This window comes from Dendropsophus ebraccatus, chromosome 2, assembly GCF_027789765.1.
Source record: "Dendropsophus ebraccatus isolate aDenEbr1 chromosome 2, aDenEbr1.pat, whole genome shotgun sequence".
Lineage (NCBI taxonomy): Eukaryota > Metazoa > Chordata > Amphibia > Anura > Hylidae > Dendropsophus > Dendropsophus ebraccatus.
Genome location: NC_091455.1, coordinates 91,554,205 through 91,574,323, shown reverse-complemented (window position 1 = coordinate 91,574,323; position 20,119 = coordinate 91,554,205). Strand labels below are relative to the sequence as shown.

Sequence of the window (20,119 nt, the reverse complement as noted above, 5' to 3'; positions counted from 1 at the left end):
TCTATGAGAGATCGGTGTAGTTGTATCAGAACTCCCCCAGGGGGACTTCTAATTATTGTATGTAAAATAAAAATAAAGTTTTTTTATTAATAAAAAAAATCCCCTCCTCTAATAAAAGTTTAAATTACCCCCCTTTTCCCATTTTAAAAATAAAAATAAATAAATTACCGTATTTAGTAATCACTTTTAAATGATCCCATTCCTGATCTTGCACGGTAAACGGTGTAAGCGCAAAAAGTGCAATATTGAGCATTTTCTTGTTTACATCAAATCCAGAAAAAAATTAATAAAAAGTGATCAAAAAGTCGCATTTACGCAGAAAAGGTATCGAAAGAAAGAACAAATCGTGGCGCAAAAAAATGACACCTCACAAAAAACTATCATAAGGATGGGAATAGAGCAATTTTAAACACATTTAGGTTATTTTTTTAAAAAGGTTTTACATTTTTACAAGCCATCAAATAAAATAAAAGTTATACAAGTTACATATTGTCGTAATCGTACCGACTTGAGGAACATAGATAACATAAATTGCGCCTTTCTTTTATTTCACTGCACAAAAAAGTTTTCTCTGGTTTCGCAGCATATTTTATGGGAAAATGAAGCCTGTTATTGCAAAGTACAGTTGGTATTGCAGAATTAGGGCTCATGTGGGGCTGTAGGGGAAATATGCAAGCGCAGTGGCCTTTAAAACACCAGGAGGAAAAAACAAAAGTGCCAAAATGAAAACTGGCTTTTTAAGGCTGTATTCAAATGTTGCGTTTACTTCCATGGTTTATGGGGGGAGAGGCCATTTTAAGCATGTAACTGCGAATGGTCGTTTTTGCCGCACAGTTTTTGGCTGTAAAAATCCTTCTCAAAAGCCGCACGGCCAAAAAATGCAACCCAGAACCGCGTTTACCAGCCACATAAAGACGCGATTGGACAGCTGTGGTGCACAGCATCATGTCCCGGTAGGGAGTGCCCGACAGGCGGGCTCCCGGTGCCCCTGACGTCATCACCGCGCGCGCACACGCTCCTCGGTCAGGCTGATGACGCAGCTGCGGATGGGTTCAGTGTAGCCGAGTCATGGCGGAGGCTCCACAAGTAGCTGCAGAGCTGCGGGAGAGGAAGACGCAGAGTGCGAGAGAAGCTTCTGCAGGAAGAGACGCTCCGACTACTACTCCCAACATGAGCGCGGCCGAGTACTCCCGGAGGCTGCAGGAATGGCTGTGGCAGTGCTACTGCGGTTCTCTCTGCTGGCAGAACAGCTGCGCTACCGCAGCGGCTCTCGTCATGATGAATGCAGGCAACTCCGGGGATCAGAGCAGGGTGGCGGGCGGCGCGGCTGGAAGAGCTGCCCCTGTCCCCAGCACAGCGCCCGGGAATACCAACTCTGCCACAACCGCCCCGCCGGCTGCAGGTGAGCACAGGTGCTGCGTGCCAGGTGGTTTGGGGGAAGAGGACAACTGATCCGGGGGGGCTGGGGGGAAGAGGACAACTGATCCGGGGGGGGGGGCTGGGGGGAAGAGGACAACTGATCCGGGGGGGGGGGCTGGGGGGAGAGGACAACTGATCCGGGGGGGGGGCTGGGGGGAAGAGGACAACTGATCCGGGGGGGGGGGGGCTGGGGGGAAGAGGACAACTGATCCGGGGGGGGGGGGGCTGGGGGGAAGAGGACGGCTGATACGGGGGGGCTGGGGGGAGAGGACGGCTGATACGGGGGGGCTGGGGGGAGAGGACGGCTGATACGGGGGGGCTGGGGGGAGAGGACGGCTGATACGGGGGGGCTGGGGGGAGAGGACGGCTGATACGGGGGGGCTGGGGGGAGAGGACGGCTGATACGGGGGGGCTGGGGGGAGAGGACGGCTGATACGGGGGGGCTGGGGGGAGAGGACGGCTGATACGGGGGGGCTGGGGGGAGAGGACGGCTGATACGGGGGGGCTGGGGGGAGAGGACGGCTGATACGGGGGGGGCTGGGGGGAGAGGACGGCTGATACGGGGGGGCTGGGGGGAGAGGACGGCTGATACGGGGGGGCTGGGGGGAGAGGACGGCTGATACGGGGGGGCTGGGGGGAGAGGACGGCTGATACGGGGGGGCTGGGGGGAGAGGACGGCTGATACGGGGGGGCTGGGGGGAGAGGACGGCTGATACGGGGGGGCTGGGGGGAGAGGACGGCTGAGACGGGGGGGCTGGGGGGAGAGGACGGCTGAGACGGGGGGGCTGGGGGGAGAGGACGGCTGAGACGGGGGGGCTGGGGGGAGAGGACGGCTGAGACGGGGGGGCTGGGGGGAGAGGACGGCTGAGACGGGGGGGCTGGGGGGAGAGGACGGCTGAGACGGGGGGGCTGGGGGGAGAGGACGGCTGAGACGGGGGGGCTGGGGGGAGAGGACGGCTGAGACGGGGGGGCTGGGGGGAGAGGACGGCTGAGACGGGGGGGCTGGGGGGAGAGGACGGCTGAGACGGGGGGGCTGGGGGGAGAGGACGGCTGAGACGGGGGGGCTGGGGGGAGAGGACGGCTGAGACGGGGGGGCTGGGGGGAGAGGACGGCTGAGACGGGGGGGCTGGGGGGAGAGGACGGCTGATACGGGGGGGCTGGGGGGAGAGGACGGCTGAGACGGGGGGGCTGGGGGGAGAGGACGGCTGAGACGGGGGGGCTGGGGGGAGAGGACGGCTGAGACGGGGGGGCTGGGGGGAGAGGACGGCTGAGACGGGGGGGCTGGGGGGAGAGGACGGCTGAGACGGGGGGGCTGGGGGGAGAGGACGGCTGAGACGGGGGGGGCTGGGGGGAGAGGACGGCTGAGACGGGGGGGGCTGGGGGGAGAGGACGGCTGAGACGGGGGGGCTGGGGGGAGAGGACGGCTGAGACGGGGGGGCTGGGGGGGAGAGGACGGCTGAGACGGGGGGGCTGGGGGAGAGGACGGCTGAGACGGGGGGGCTGGGGGGAGAGGACGGCTGAGACGGGGGGGCGGGGGGGAGAGGACGGCTGAGACGGGGGGGCTGGGGGGAGAGGACGGCTGAGACGGGGGGGCTGGGGGGAGAGGACGGCTGAGACGGGGGGGCTGGGGGGAGAGGACGGCTGAGACGGGGGGGCTGGGGGGGAGAGGACGGCTGAGACGGGGGGGCTGGGGGGAGAGGACGGCTGAGACGGGGGGGGCTGGGGGGAGAGGACGGCTGAGACGGGGGGGCTGGGGGGAGAGGACGGCTGAGACGGGGGGGCTGGGGGGAGAGGACGGCTGAGACGGGGGGGCTGGGGGGAGAGGACGGCTGAGACGGGGGGGGCTGGGGGGAGAGGACGGCTGAGACGGGGGGGCTGGGGGGAGAGGACGGCTGAGACGGGGGGGCGGGGGGGGAGAGGACGGCTGAGACGGGGGGGCTGGGGGGAGAGGACGGCTGAGACGGGGGGGCTGGGGGGAGAGGACGGCTGAGACGGTGGGGCTGGGGGGAGAGGACGGCTGAGACGGTGGGGCTGGGGGGAGAGGACGGCTGAGACGGGGGGGCTGGGGGGAGAGGACGGCTGAGACGGGGGGCTGGGGGGAGAGGACGGCTGATACGGGGGGGCTGGGGGGAGAGGACGGCTGATACGGGGGGGCTGGGGGGAGAGGACGGCTGATACGGGGGGCTGGGGGGAGAGGACGGCTGATACGGGGGGGCTGGGGGGAGAGGACGGCTGATACGGGGGGGCTGGGGGGAGAGGACGGCTGATACGGGGGGGCTGGGGGGAGAGGACGGCTGATACGGGGGGCTGGGGGGAGAGGACGGCTGATACGGGGGGCTGGGGGAGAGGACGGCTGATACGGGGGGGCTGGGGGGAGAGGACGGCTGATACGGGGGGGCTGGGGGGAGAGGACGGCTGATACGGGGGGGCTGGGGGGAGAGGACGGCTGATACGGGGGGGCTGGGGGGAGAGGACGGCTGATACGGGGGGGCTGGGGGGAGAGGACGGCTGATACGGGGGGGCTGGGGGGAGAGGACGGCTGATACGGGGGGGCTGGGGGGAGAGGACGGCTGATACGGGGGGGCTGGGGGGAGAGGACGGCTGATACGGGGGGGCTGGGGGGAGAGGACGGCTGATACGGGGGGGCTGGGGGGAGAGGACGGCTGATACGGGGGGGCTGGGGGGAGAGGACGGCTGATACGGGGGGGCTGGGGGGAGAGGACTGTGGATCCCTGGGGGGGGGGGGGGGCTGAGGGGAGAGGACAGTGGATCCTGGGGGGCTGAGGGGAGAGGACAGTGGATCCTGGGGGGGCTGAGGGGAGAGGACAGTGATCGGTATCTAGTGACAGGAGGATCAGCAGGGAGCTGTCAGGGGGTGATTGTGATGCAGCCTGGTACAGCACCATCTAATCATATTATGCAGAGCTTGTAGATCCCACCTGTACAGTCTGCAGGCCTTATGGCTTACATGACAGAGTTTATGGGGGGGGGGTCACATTTATCAATAGATGTCACTGCACAGGGAAGCAGGGGTGGGAGAAACATGGCTGCAGTCCCTTTATTGCCTCCTAGACCGCAGGTTTCCCCCCACTTCCCAGGAGGTAAACCCTCTATTTGCCACTAAGGAATGACTTGTGTGCCCCTAATGTGCTATAATGCACCGCAGCATCTTTCCTCATGGAGGAGCCTAGTAATCAGCAGTACAGTATGGGAGCTAGCCGGCATCAGCAGTGCTACTCACCTCCATGTGGTCAGCATAGCCATCACCATCACTATATGTTACAGACATACATTAGACTGTATTGATTATGTATTACTTGTGTCACAAGTGTTTTATGAGCTGTTATGGTATTTTGTTACTGGTATTTACCATTAAAGGGGTATTTCACAAAAAAATTCTTTCAAATCAACTAGTGTCCGAACTTCTATTTAAAAATCCCAAGTGTTCCAGTACTTATCAGCTACTGTATGTCCTACAGGAAGTGATGTACTCCAGTCTGACACAGTGCTCTCTGCTGCTATCCATGTCAGGAACTGCCCAGAGCATCAGCAAATCCCCATAGAAAACCTCTCATGCTCCCCAGACTGGAAAAATACCACTTCCTACAGGACATACAGCAGCTGATAAATACTGGAAGAAGGTGCAGCGAGTGTGACTGGAAGCCACCACATTTACTCCCATGGGACTGGATACTTACTAACCATGATGCCCCCTGTTAAAGTGCTTTTTTAGCTCTTTGTAACATCCCATAGAGCTGAGCAGAACAGCACAGGGCTAGACAGGTCCTTATTAATCATTGATGGCTTATTCCTCCCTGTTCCCTCTCCTAATGGTGGAGAGACCAGTCAGAAATTATTTTCCTTTTGTTAAAAGAAAAAATGCAGTGTTTAATATTACATAATAGATGCCACAAAAAGCACATCAGTTTTCAGAAAGATGCTGTGAGCCAAAGCTATGGATAAGCCTCAATATTGTAGTCCTGGAATTTTTTGTTGTCTTTAGGCAGTTTAAAGGGGCAGCTCAAGATAAAACTCACTGTGTCTAGCAGGGCCTTGGCATGTAGGGTTATTGTAACAGGGGATTGCTGGTCCTCAGTGCACTGTGATTCCCTGCTAGATGGGATGTGTGTGTGTGTGTGTGTGTGTGTAGTAGGGGGGGGGCAGTGTGTGTGTAGTAGGGGGGGGGCAGTGTGTGTGTAGTAGGGGGGGGGGCAGTGTGTGTGTAGTAGGGGGGGGGGGGCAGTGTGTGTGTAGTAGGGGGGGGGCAGTGTGTGTGTAGTAGGGGGGGGCAGTGTGTGTGTAGTAGGGGGGGGGCAGTGTGTGTGTAGTAGGGGGGGGCAGTGTGTGTGTAGTAGGGGGGGGCAGTGTGTGTGTAGTAGGGGGGGGGCAGTGTGTGTGTAGTAGGGGGGGGCAGTGTGTGTGTAGTAGGGGGGGGGCAGTGTGTGTGTAGTAGGGGGGGACAGTGTGTGTGTAGTAGGGGGGGGCAGTGTGTGTGTAGTAGGGGGGGCAGTGTGTGTGTGTGTGTGTGTGTGTGTAGTAGGGGGGGCAGTGTGTGTGTGTAGTAGGGGGGGGCAGTGTGTGTGTGTGTGTGTGTGTGTGTGTGTAGTAGGGGGGGCAGTGTGTGTGTAGTAGGGGGGGCAGTGTGTGTGTAGTAGGGGGGGCAGTGTGTGTGTGTGTGTGTGTGTAGTAGGGGGGGCAGTGTGTGTGTGTGTGTGTGTGTGTGTAGTAGGGGGGGCAGTGTGTGTGTGTGTGTAGTAGGGGGGGCAGTGTGTGTGTGTAGTAGGGGGGGGCAGTGTGTGTGTGTGTGTGTGTGTGTGTAGTAGGGGGGGCAGTGTGTGTATCAGGGAAAAAAGGTGATGACAGTGGGGAGGATGCTACATGATTGGTGGGTGGGGGAGGCTGCAGAATATTGTTGTGTCCAGCAGTGACATATATCGTGTCAGAAAGGTTGCTTAGGTGACTGAAACTGAATAAGTCCGGACACGGACAGGGGGGCTGCAGACAGTGTTGTTTTTCTGTGCATTACAGAGCTTACTACCTGAAAACTTGCTCAAAGTGACACTGTCACCCCCTTTGTGCATTCTGACAGCTCTACACAGGTGTAAAGGGTAAATTTAGCCGTTTTCATACCTTATTTCATATCCTACGTCATGGTGCTTGTTCAAGTAAAGTCATCTTTTATTAACTGCAGATTGTGTTAAGTGGGCGGGGACTCACAACATTAGCGCCACTTAGCCCCACCCACAACACCACAGTTGTCCCCGCCCCCTCGTCGGCCATTGGAACAGGCTGGCCGAAAGGTCTTGACCCCACCCCACCCTTTACGCCGGCCAACCAATGGGCATCAAGGGGCCAACGGTGCGGGCGGTGCTAAGTGGCGCTAATGCCACGAGGCCCTGCCCACTTAATACAATCTGCAGTTGATAAAAGGACACTTTTTACTTGAACAAGCACCATGACGTATGATATGAAATAAGGTATGAAAAACGCTAAATTTACCCTTTACACCTGTGTAGAGATGTCAGAATGCAAAAAGGGGGGAGACAGTGTCACTTTAACATTAATAAGTTTAAATTACAAAGTTGTAATATATTAAGATAGTTGAGCTATATTGTAATTTTTATATTATAATTGTTCTCTGTAGTACTTCAACGTTTTGATTGACATACAGTTTACATCTTAACCCTTAGGGGACACAGCCAGTTTTCATTTTTGCGTTTTCGTTTTTCCCTCCTCGTGTATATAAGGCCATAGCGCCTGCATTTTTCCACCTAGAGACCCAAATGAGCCCTTATTTTTTGCGCAACTAATTGTACTTTGCTAAGGCAGATGTAATTTTTGCCTAAAATGTGCCGGGAAACCAGAAAAAAATTATATGTGTGGTGAAATTGAAAAAAAAAACGCATTTCTTTTATTTGGGGGAAATGTGTTTTTACGCCATTCGCCCTGGGGTAAAACTGACTTGTTATGCATGTTCCTCAAGTCGTTACGATTAAAACGATATGTAACATGTATAACTTATATTGTATCTGATGGCCTGTATAAAATTCAAACCGTTGTTAACCAATATACGTTCCTTAAAATCGCTCTATTCCCATGCTTATAGCGCTTTTATCCTTTGGTCTATGGGTCTGTGTGAGGTGTCATTTTTTGCGCCATGATGTGATCTTTCTATCGGTACCTTGATTGCGCATATATGACTTTTTGATCGCTTTTTATTACAATTATTCTGGATTTGATGCGACCAAAAATGCGCAATTTTGCACTTTGGGATTTTTTTGTGCTGACGCCGTTTACCGTGTGAGATCAGGAATGTGATTAATTAATAGTTCGGGCGATTACGCACGCGGCGATAGCAAACATGTTTGTTTATTAATTTATTTATTTATTTTTATTTATAAAATGGGGAAAGGGGGGTGATTCAGACTTTTATTAGGGGAGGGGGTTTTGTGTTATTAAAAATACTTTTTTCTTTTACTTTAGACATATACTAGAAGCCCCCCTGGGGGGCTTCTAGTATATGCACTCTGATCTCTCATATAGATCCATGCAGTATAGTTATACTGCATGAATCCATGAGATCGGTGTTCTATTACTTTTGGCTGCTGCAGCCAAAAGCAATAGAATGCCGAGCCGGGATCAGCGCCATTACGGAGCAGACCCCGGCCCGGTATGGATGCAGGGATCGCCCCCCCGCAATCGCGCCGCAGGGGGGCGATCCCCCCACTAGACCACCAGGGATGTGTAACCGCAAGTATTTAGAAGCAGCTGTCAACTTTGACAGCTGCTTCTAAGTACTTAATTAGCGGGCACGGCGATCGGACCGTGCCCGCTAATAGCCGCGAGCCCGGGCTACTCGCGGCACCCGGGATCGCGGCAGTTCAGAGGGTGGTCGCCGCGCGACCCCCCTCTGAACTCCCATAGCGGCACGAGGACGTTAAATAACGTCCTGGTGCAGCTATGGGTTAAAGAGGTTGTCTGGGAAAAATGAAGACTTGGCCAGGCTGCCAGGGTTGCATGTGGGTAATGCAGGGGCGGACACAGACTGCAAAGGTCCAGTACGGTATCCAGTACATGTGTCCTGGTTTCTCCAGAGGGACCTATAGCGCAGCACAGATGCCAGGGCCCACTAAAGTACTGAAGTCTGTGCAGGCCCCAGTGTGGGACTGGAGTACCTGTGGGCCACCAATAGAACTGATCATGGGGGGCACCCAAATAAAGAACCAGTCAGAAGCGTCATGCTGACCTGGTCCCATCTTGGACTGATGTATCTGTGACAACTCCCAGAATAACAATAACTACATCTCTCAGAATGCCTTACACTATTGAAGCTCTCAGAGAATGCTGGGATTTGTAGTTTCCGAGGGGACAACCCCTTTAGTTGTCTGCTCATTTGTACTTCAAATCCCAACATATCCTGAGGGCTGTAGACTGCAGTAAATGGTGGGAGTTGTAGTGTTTGCAGCTGTTGTACTTTGAGGGTCCTAGGTGCATTATACACTGGAGACTTTGTAAAAGATTAGAATATATAGCTCAGAGTGTGGAAGTGACCCCAGAATAGCACTAATAGAGGATAGAAGAAATGGGCCCTTAATCACTGCTGGGGCACAGGTGGGAGACATGTACTGTATGCGGCTGCCCAGGTGGGAGACATGTACTGTATGCGGCTGCCCAGGTGGGAGACATGTGCTGTATGTGGCTGCCCAGGTGGGAGACATGTGCTGTATGTGGCTGCCCAGGTGGGAGACATGTGCTGTATGTGGCTGCCCAGGTGGGAGACATGTGCTGTATGTGGCTGCCCAGGTGGGAGACATGTGCTGTATGTGGCTGCCCAGGTGGGAGACATGTGCTGTATGTGGCTGCCCAGGTGGGAGACATGTGCTGTATGTGGCTGCCCAGGTGGGGTGCATGTGCTGTATGTGGCTGCCCAGGTGGGGTGCATGTGCTGTATGTGGCTGCCCAGGTGGGGTGCATGTGCTGTATGTGGCTGCTTAGGGGGACATGAAACCATGCTGCAGGGGGGAGAGGGGCACAGTTATGGCACAAAAAAGGCATAAACTTACAATCAAACATCAGCATCAGAGTGTGGGGGGCTCTGTGCTTTCTCTTACACAGTCCACCCTCTATCTTACAACTTCCTACAGCCTGACAGACACACTGACAATAATCACTCACTGTCAGAGCTGCTGCTGCTGCTCCTCTTCACAGTCCTGTCCCTGGCAGCCATAACCCTGCAGGTTCCCTCCAGCCCCTGTCACCACATACTCTCTCCTCCTCACACAAGGTATGCCGGACAGTGGAGTACAGGAGGGGCTGTCAGAAGCAGCAGGGTGCAGGAGGAGAGAGAAGAGCCAGCCCCGGTCGGGCACAGCATCCAGTTACTTAGTGGGCCCCCCAGAAGCATGGGGGGGCGCACTTCCCAGGTGGTGATGAGACCTGAGGGGCCCACTACAGACATGTGCCATGCTGAGCTGACACTTTAGAGTTTGAGCCTAGCAGGCCTGGGTTCCTGTGCAGCTGAACCTGCTGCACAAGTGATATGTCCGTCAGTGGTGTAATGCATACTTGTCCCGATTGCCCACTGCTACCGGATGCCTGGCCGCCCGCTCTGCACCCCTTCCTGTTTTCATACCATACAACGACATTGAGCTCTGTTTCTTATGGGAGCGCAACGTCATCAGATGCAGGGTGGCCGGGGCAGGATCAGGCAGCAGTGAGGGAACATGACAAGTAAGTATGCATTATCCCAGCCTGACCAAGTATTCATTTTCCTGGACAACCTCTATAAGGTCTTCCCATTTGTAAGATAGCAGAAAGCTTAGAATAAAAATTTGACTAACTGGAACCTTGCATCTCTCATTACAGGCCGTGAATATATTATTCCATCCTTGGCGCAAAGGTTCAGAGCGGAAATGGTGGATTTCTTCATTCTTTTTTTTATCAAAGCGGCTGTTATATTAACCATAATGCACTTCAGTGGCATCAAGTAAGTCAGTTCTATGGGCAATAAAGTTCTAAGCTCAAGTGCATGTAGACTACCTAGGACCTGCTTATGCAGATGGCTTCATGTAGTATAGTTTTTTTATAATATTAAATATTATTCACATTTATATTAGTGGATCACAGCAGATTTAAAGCACTACTGTAATTTCAAGTAACTTTTCACATGTCCTTAGACATGTCAGAAGTTACTCATTGCAATGGCTCTGTCTCCTAAGACCCACTGTGTTCCTAACATAGAGGCGCACGGGAATGAAGCAACCCTTTTTCCTGTAGCTGTGCTTAGCCAATAACCTGTGGGGTGAGAGGGGGGGAAGGTGTGTATTTTTAACTACATAGTATAAAGGCAGAAAGTCTTTTTTTTTTTTCTTTTTTTTTCATTCTCTCCAGTATATTTGCTTCATTGTTCCCTCCCTGAAATAGTTTTTCGTTAGATTGTGATAATTCATTGAAAATAATAAGAGAAAACAAATGTTCCAGGAAGTTAAGTACAGAACATTGTTGCTTTATTAAGGACATTTATTATTAGAAAGAGAAAATACAAAAAGTGTCACCCCCTAGAATATATGGAGATTGGCCATCTGTACAGAGTTATTAAAAGAAGTGTCTTATGATGAGAGCAGAGGGTGGCTACAGAGAGCAGTAGACACCGCTATGCTATATACAGACCATTCATGTCAGTTGGTGCTGTGTAATGCTTATTTCCCCTACAGGGGCGCAGCAGGTAAAATTAACACTTACTGCTGGGTTCCCTAGGGGTGAGAGGTTACTTAGGACACCCTGCGATTCTTTCTTAGGATTTATAGAACCAGCTCCGGAAAACAATTTCTTTAAATCTTGTCTTTTTTTAAGAGATATTTCCAAGTTTGCTATGCACTACATAATAGAAGAAGTTGATGAAGATACATCAATGGAAGACCTCCAGAAAATGATGGTGGTAGCACTTATATATAGGCTTCTTGTCTGCTTATATGAAGTGAGTCACTTATACTATTTATTATGTCTTTGGTTGGAACTGATTATATATCCACAGCTTATGTAAGAGGATTGCATCAACTGATGTTATTTGCACTTATTTTTACAATGTGTGAACATAGCCGTTAGGCTGTTACATTACTGTCTTTTTTTCTGTTCATGTGAAGAAGTATAACTTGCAGTGTTGTTGCATACCCTAACAGACCCCATTTTATGTCAGGGGATTCCCTAAGGATTCAATTGGATCTTTCTGAAAACTGATCAGTCTTGGCTGTCATGGATAGTATGAACAAAGCTTTAAATGTTATGGGCACAGTTTTTTTTCTTTTTTTATGCCCCTTTATATTATTGTACATTTGTTTCCGTAATGCAAAATGAATTGGTTTTCTAAATAGCCTTCATTAGGAACTTCTTCATGTTTAGCTGCTATTTGGAGAAAGATATGATGAATCCATCAGATGTACAGAAACGTATAAGTAAAGGTACAAGTCAGAGGAATTTTCATAAAGACCAGTTAGTCTTTAAAGGGGTACTCCGGCCTGGGGGTATTTTTTAAGCTATGGCCGGGGAGGGGGTGATTATGGATGGCGGAGGTCACCTACCTACCCCGTTTCAGCGCCGGGTCCCGGAACGCGCCGCCTGGTACACCAGTCCCGCAGCCGCTTCCTGGTGTGAGCTGCTGCCTTGAGATGTCACGTCTCATGCGGCTGCTTACACCAGAAAGCGGCTGTGGGAGGGTTGTACCGGGCGGCGTGATCTGGGACCCAGCACTGGAATGGGGTAGGTAAGTGACCTCCGTCGTCCATAACCACCCCATCCCTGGCCATAACTGAAAAATACCCCCGGGCCGGAGTACCCCTTTAATGTAATATTGTCACCCCCTTTCCATATAAGAGTTCTCAGCATCAATCTTAAGCTTATATTCTGGACGTATCATATCTTGCTGTATAGAGGATTTCTTGGTGGTCTCTCCCCTCAAAACTGCATGTTATTGTTGGTGGACAGTGCCATATGGGCGGGGCTTCACGGGCGCAGTGTCCCGTATTCCTGCCTACATCGATCCTATAGGCCCGCCCACCTGTGACATTTGCACTTAGGCCCCACCCCCTCAGTGGCATCATTGAAGTGGGTCGACTTAGAGGCTTAGACAGCACAGAGGGGGTGGGACCTACTACGCCGATGTAGACGGGCATACGGGCCACGACAGCTGTGAAGCACCACCTATACGGCACTGTCCACCAACAATAACATGCATTTTTGATGGGAGATACCACCAAGAAATCATTTATACGGTAAGATATGAAATGTCCAAAATATAAGCTTAAAGTGTCAGTCATTAAAAATTTTGGGGCCGAAATCAAGAGTACAGGTGATTTTAAGAAACGTTGTAATTGGGTTTATTAGCCGAAAAACGAATTTTTATAATGAAAAAGCAGTTTGAAGCTCTTCCCCCCCCCCCCCCCCCCCCCCCCCCCGTCTTCATTGTTCTCCTATGGAGAGAGAAAGTAGAGGCACCTAAACAGGACAACAAAGGGTTAATTTAAAGCTACATCACCTGGCTCTCTCCGCTCCTCTGATGTCACCACTGACCTCTCTGACTTCTGAATAGCACTCTGAAAAGCTCCCCCCTTGTGTAATCCTTTGTTCTCTGCTCTCTGCTGCCAACATTTCTCCTCTCTCTCCTCCCCCCTCCCCTCTCCATAGCTCAGACAGGATGCGTCTGATTGAGATTTCCTGATTCTAAGCAGTGGATGACAGAAGGGAGAGGAGGGGGGACCTGGGAAAAGTCTTAAATGCAGATAATGGCATATTTGCCTAATAAACCCAATTATAAAGTTACTTAAAATTACCTGGACTATTGATTTCTGCAGAAAATTTTTTTTACCGTCAGTGACACTTTAAGAAGGGTGCTGAGAACTCTTATATGGAAAGTAGGTGACACTATCACTTTAAGTAGGTTTAAGTAGGTACTATTGTGTGTTCAGAAAAGACTGCTTTTATGTGTTTAGGCAGTTTTTTTTATACATGTGGAAGCCTGCACATCTTGCAAGATGTCTTATTATTTTTTCTTTTCATTTTTAAGATTATTTGCATTTGGGGAGCCGGAGGAGCAACTCCAGGAAAATTTCTTCTTGGTCTTCGAGTTGTGACATGTGATAGCTCTGTGCTGGTTGCACCCAACAGAGTGTTAGTGATCCCATCCACAAATGTAAATATGACGGCGTAAGTACTTGCTGGTGTCATCTATTTATTTACTTTATGGGGAGGTTAAACTAATACGTGGTTGATTCTCATACAGAACATTTGTGAATGGCTTTGTACTGAAGTAATGTAAACACTAGTGGCTTATCTGGTGACAACATGGTGAATGACAACATTGGTGTGAGCTAAGTGTTATGCAAACCTAAAAGACTATAGATCAAGATTTGGATGTGGTCATGTGTGCAGGTTGTCTCTCCTAATAGGAGAGATCTATCTTATACTCGCCAAACCAAAATGCATTTCGAAAGGGAAGATTTCATGGTTCTTGCCTCCTGTCTGTACAGAGCAGTACTGGTTGGCACATAGTACCTTTTATGAATCCCTGTCTGTCTCCAAGCTTGTGGCCAATCCCTGTCTGAGAGCTTACAACACTGCCGATTGGCTAAGAGCCTGGAGACCGTCATGGGTTTTTCCTGACACAGCACCACCTACTTAACTATTTGTCACTGGCTTTGTGGGCCCTTGACTGTGGTGCATAGTGGGAATGCTTAGGTTCTGTATTAAGTTGCTAATCACTGGCTGATGCTGTTATCAGGAAATGCTCTTGTAGAGCTGGCTCTTCCTGGGCGGAGAATATAACCTTCAGCAATCGGTGGTTATGTGAATAACACTGGCTGCCGTTTTCACACTTGCACCTTTAAAATGAATATAATGTTTATTTTAAAAAATGGTTCAATGGGTTCCAGTACATATTAGTCCTCAGTCTGGTTGTTAATGTTCCTTCTACTTCAAGCAATTTCCTCTTCCCGGAATATCCCTTTAATATTTATTAGTTTTTGGGGTTTTTTTTAACAAATAAGCTCAGGCTGGTGTTCCGCTGCTGTTCTGACCAGGGCTATGGAGTCGCTAAGCTGCTGTGAAGACTCCTGAATTCTATCAGGGACTATCTCCGACTCCATAATTGGCCAGTCAGACACCAGGGGAGTTATTTATTTTTAAACTAGTGTAAAGTAGAACTGGCTCAGCAGCTTCTTCCTAATGTCCCATATGATCCTGGGGCGACTTCTGAGGGAATAAGGAAAGATAAAAAGCAGATTATCCTGTGGATGCAGCTAGTCTCTAGCCTCCATGTCCTGAAAAACTCAAAACTAGACTAGATGGAGCAGGTGGTCTTTTCCTGCTGACAATCTTCTGTGTTTCTAACTAAATATTCACCGAAAAACCACAGGAACTACCAGCTGAGCCAGTCAGTGACTGCAGCTGTGCCTCGCCTCACTCACTGATTGGTTGAGTGGGGCCTTGACACCACAGGATTGGGATCCCGGCGGGGGATGGCTAAATAGGATATCTTTATTATGATCTCACCACCCTCTGTCCCTCTTGGATTTTTCACTGTTGCCCAGAATACCCCTTTAATTTCTGCCTCCCTCGTAATTACACACAGCCTGCTGCAGCCATAGCGCACTGAAAAAAAACCCCTCAATCTTCCAGAGAAAACACCACATTGAGGACAGAGTTTACTACTACACTACTTATGGCTACTACTCCTCCTTCACTATATTACGCAGGATATCTTCATATTACACTGCTGCTCATATTAAGTCATCCAGCATCAAGGAAGAGAACAGCACAGATCTCCCCCCACACAATGGACTCTTCCAGCTCAAAAACAAACTGCCAAATAGTGACCACCAACTTCTCCCCGACCCCCTTATCTGATAGGGCCAGTGCTTTATTACTGATATATGGAGGAAATTCTTTAACCTTTCTAACTAAATGTATATGAAAAAGTGGTTGTTATAAATAAGGGCCTTAGATTGATAGAACATAAGAACATTTATAAAATTTATATGAAAACAATTATAACTTTTTTTTTTTTTTAAACTGGAGTCGGAAGTCAGTACATTTTTTTTTTTTCCAACTCCCAAAGTCCAACTTCGGCTCCATAGCCCTGGTTCTGACAGAACCTGGCCCTGCAGCCCAGTACTTTATTGTGTCTGCGACCTCGCACTCAGCCAGTCAATGGCCACACTGATGTCTTATTTCAGCCAGTAATTGACAGTGAAAGAAATTTCTTGTATGGACACCAGTAAGTGCTCCATCAAAATGATCACCAGGATGAGGCTCCATCAAAATGGAGCAGAAAAGGTAAGTACAGTTAAATTTTTCTTTTGCACAAGGCTGAGCATCTTTATAAAAAAAAAAACAAAACCCTGTTAGGGTGCCTTCACACCTACCGGATCCACAGCGGATGTCACTTCTGCGAATTTGGAGCGAGATCCACTGCGGATCCGGTACCATTCACCCTAATAATAGCACATACCCACAGCGGGATTGACATCCTGCTGTGAGTATGAGCTTTAACCCCCTAATGCCCGCAGCCCCGCCGCATCCCCGCCTCCTGCAGCTCCACCGCTGTCCCCATCAGCCCCGGAGCCTGCATCCCCAATCCCCATCATCTCTGCAGCCCGTCCGCATTCCCGATCATCCCCGCAGCCGGCACGCATCCCCGATCGCCGCCCGCAGACCCCCCGCAGCCCGCCGCCGAGAGCATACATTACTTGCTCCTTGGCGCAGCTGCTGGGATGATGCGGGGATGGGGAATGCGTGATGGCTGCAGGGATGATGGGGGATGCGGGCGGCGATCGGGAATGCTTGATGGCTGCAGGGATGATGGGGGATGCGGGCGGCGATCGGGGATGCAGGCGCCGGGGCTGATGGGGGCAGCGGTGGAGCTGCAGGAGGCGGGGATGCAGCGGGGCTGCGACCATCAGGGGGTTAAAGCTCATACTCACAGCGGGATGTCAATCCCGCTGCGGGTATGTGCTATCATTAGGGTGAATGGTACCGGATCCGCAGTGGATTTCGCTCCGAATTCGCAGAAGTGAGATCCGCTGTGGATCCGGTAGGTGTGAAGGCACCCTTAAAGGGGAACTCCGGATAAGAAAAACTTGTTTTCGATTAAAAGTACATTAAAAGTTACATAGATGTGTCTATACAATGTATTACTGTATCTGTACGGTTCTGCCACATTCGTAGCTGATAGAAATCCAGGAAGTGAAAAAAAAAATGGCCCCTGTGCCAATTCACATTGTCTCCTGCTCCCATTGCTCTCCCACCTTAGGAGACAAATATTCCATGCCTCTGTCTCACATTGTGTGTGTTTGGTGAGGACAGGCTGATGATGCAGACAGGAGGCTTGGCTAGATAACCCAATCCCTTGAGTGATTCACTATCTCAGACCAGCCAGAAGCAGGTGCAGCACTAATTTTACTGATTGTGATGGGTGGGGGACTGATGATCAGCTGAGGGAAAGCATTGGATTCTGGGAAATGCTAAACCAGGAAGGACAGAAACACAATACTGAGCAACCGGCCCCCCCCCCTCCCCCAAACAAATGGATTTTTGGTAGTTTCAAAACTGGGATAGACAGGTAAGTAATGCTATATGCTTCTGCAGAAGTTTCATTTTTTTTTAACCTCTACCTGGAGTTCCCCTTTAAAGACTAAACAGTACTATAGATGAGAAGTAAGTTGGCTGCAGAAGATTAGTACAGCCATAGGATTGCCTAGAAAATATGGATAATCTGTATCCATGTTTTCCAAGCAGCCCTAGAGGTTTCTACATTTTGTATTTGTTTGGCACTTCTGGAGAGGTATGTTGTAACAGCAAATGACACAGTGCAGCACAAGTGTGTATGTATAAAGTGTACTGCAGGGGTAAAATCATTGTGCTTGTATTTATATGGTGGTGGGTCTCTGGCTTAAATGGCTGTTAAAGGGGTAGTGCGGCGGTTAAACATTTTTTCACTAAATAACACGCATTACAAAGTTATACAACTTTGTAATGTGTGTTATGTAAGTGAATGGCCCCCTTCCCTGTGTCCCCCGACCCTTGGTAAAGTGGTGCAGTATACTCGCCAGATTACTGTCGACCCTGGCCGCCATCTCGGGTCCAACAACGTCCCCTTATGCCGGCCCCGCGTCATCAGCTGCTCAGCGGTCAGTAATCTGGTGATTATACCGCACCACACTTCCGGGGGTGGGGGGACACAGGGAAGGGGGCCATTCACTTTATAACTTATAAACTTTGTAATGTGTGTTATTTAGTAAATAATTTTATATAAATTAAACGCCGCACTACCCTTTTAGGGACCAGATAGAAAATGTTTTAGAAACCCTAAGCAATGCTTTGTCCATTAACTAGACTTGATGAGACAAAAGTTATGTCTGCTCTTTAACCCTTTCTGTGCTGAAGCATATACAGAGCTTGATTACTCATGCTGCAGCACAGAAAGAGTTAACAGCATTTGCCTTATTGGTTCCTGTTCTGAAGATCTTATTTCTCAGGACCTGGTGCACAGGTCATCAGAGCAGGAGCCAAAGACACAAATGTAATGCCTGCTCTTTAACCCTTTCTATGCTGCAGCATGTAAGTGATACAGAGCCATGCTGCAGCACAGAAAGGGGTATAATGCAAGAAGCTACTGATCCTGCACTACCATCCTCTGCACCAGATCCCTTGCATTTTTTATTTTTTGTGATTAAAAATAAATAAAAATGGGAAATTGTGAGTTGCCCAAGGACAAACTAATTCAATTAAGTCCCTGATAAGTGCGTGTGTGTGTATATATCTGTATCTCACATTGTTAGTAATTTTGCACCTTTTCACTAGGTAATTACCATTAGAATTTTTTTGACAGGTGTAAATGTGAATTCAAAAAATCCCCACTTTCACAATGCTACCCCATCATGTATTAGAGATACAACAGAAAATATAAAAATGTATATGCATTTACACTGTTGGGGAAAAAGTAAAACTTTGTCCAGGCTTTTAACTGTGTAGATGTTTGGCCTATTAGAGTACAGCTGCTCCTAGTAAAATTAGCTGTAAAGCTGATGTCAATATTAACATTTGCTTTGAACGTTTAAAGTTTCATATTTGGTTTTGTATATTTCTATAGGTCCACTGTGCGAGCTGTGATCAAGAACTTCTCCATAGCGTTCTTTTTCCCTGCGTTCATTACATTGCTATTCTTTCAGCATAACAGAACAGCCTACGACATTGTAGCAGGCACTATAGTTGTAAGGCGAAACATGAGATGATGCAAACGGATGAAAACGTGTTCAAGACACTATGTGTGATTGGATCATGTCCTAAGGAACTCCTCCGAGAGGCTTTTTATTGTCAAGGGCTTTTCTAAATCTTTGCTAACAGCAAGAGGTGTTAATGATTGGTCATATACAAGGTAATCTTCATACAACTACTTGAAGAATGATCTTAACCATTGTCACCAATCTCTTCAGATGATCAGTATTGTTAAGTGGCAAAATTACTATGAACTACATGATACATGTAATGCTTTCTATTGAAGGACCTTCTCAGGGTTTTACTGAGAGCATCTAGTATGGAGAAGAAAATCCGGCACATTCTGACTTTTATAAAAAAATATAAATACACATATTTAATATGTTCTATCCACAACAAGTCAATGTTAAATGTAAATGATATAATAAATAAAGATTATTTTTAGCATGTGTGTAACTTATCTGCAGGTAAAAACAGCATTATTCATTTGCATACCTTGATGGCTGTAAAGCTGGTTTCCTTAAGGTTCTGTTATCCCTCTAAATTCTTCCTAGAACTGTGTGAGTAAATTAACAACTGAGTGTTACCATTTCCCTTGGGGCATGTCTCTACAGTTCTGTGCTGTCCTATCATGGAACATTGAATCATTGTCATAGGGCAATATGACTTCTGACTTTTTCACTGTTACACTCCACTCCAGATCATAGGTAAAGTCGGGCGCAGGTCAGACCAGGTATCAAATATAAAAGCTATTTATTAAGACGCATAACGTGATTTGAAACCGGACTGGTTTCTTTGTGTTTTAATAAATAGCTTTTATATTTGATACCTGGTGTGACCTGCACCCGACTTTACCTATGATCTGGAGTGGAGTGAAACAGTTTGTTCCCAGTAAGGACTTCATAGGAGAGGCTGCGTTCCAATCACTATATTATATATGCGCTGTAGCTTATCTGCCAATATGTAAAGAAATAAAAGTCATATACATCATAGAAGCAATATAAAAAAGTGCAATTAAAACATAACCTTTTAATATAATGTAAAAAACACCCAATTTACACCCAACTACAAGGTGTAAAAATAAGACACGTGGGGTGGGAGATTTATCAAACATGGTGTAAAGTGGCTCTGTTGCCCCTAGCAACCAATCAGATTTCACTTTTCATTTCTAAAGAGTCTGTGGTATCTGGTTGGTTGCTAGGAGCAACTGAGCTACTTTCACTTTACACCATGTTTGATAAATCTCCCTTATGGAAGCATTTATATGAGGTAGAGGAATAGGTATATCTGTTCTCTTTGGGAGGGAAGGATCCAGGCTTTATGTGGCCCTCATTTGATAGACTTTGCCTAGCACATTGTTGTTGCTACCCTTATGAGGATGATCCTGCACTTGGCTTTCCAGATTGGCCCTATATATATCCATAAGGGGGCATAA

General features: G+C 49.3%; 1 protein-coding gene across 2 annotated transcripts; it reads left to right on the top strand.

Moving 5' to 3' along the window:
* The first annotated feature begins 1,011 nt into the window (after positions 1 to 1,011).
* FAM8A1 (family with sequence similarity 8 member A1) lies at positions 1,012 to 19,128 on the top strand. 2 transcript variants are annotated; one of them, XM_069957975.1, is made up of 5 exons: positions 1,012 to 1,402; positions 10,285 to 10,405; positions 11,272 to 11,395; positions 13,478 to 13,603; positions 18,560 to 19,128. In XM_069957975.1, exons 1-5 carry the CDS (start codon positions 1,069 to 1,071, stop codon positions 18,641 to 18,643), a joined length of 789 nt encoding a protein of 262 aa, XP_069814076.1. In that variant the 5' UTR covers positions 1,012 to 1,068; the 3' UTR covers positions 18,644 to 19,128. The 2 variants fall into 2 exon arrangements, with proteins under 2 accessions (XP_069814076.1, XP_069814075.1); XM_069957974.1 differs by having other exon boundaries at positions 1,015 to 1,402; positions 13,478 to 13,617.
* The last annotated feature ends 991 nt before the right edge of the window (positions 19,129 to 20,119 follow it).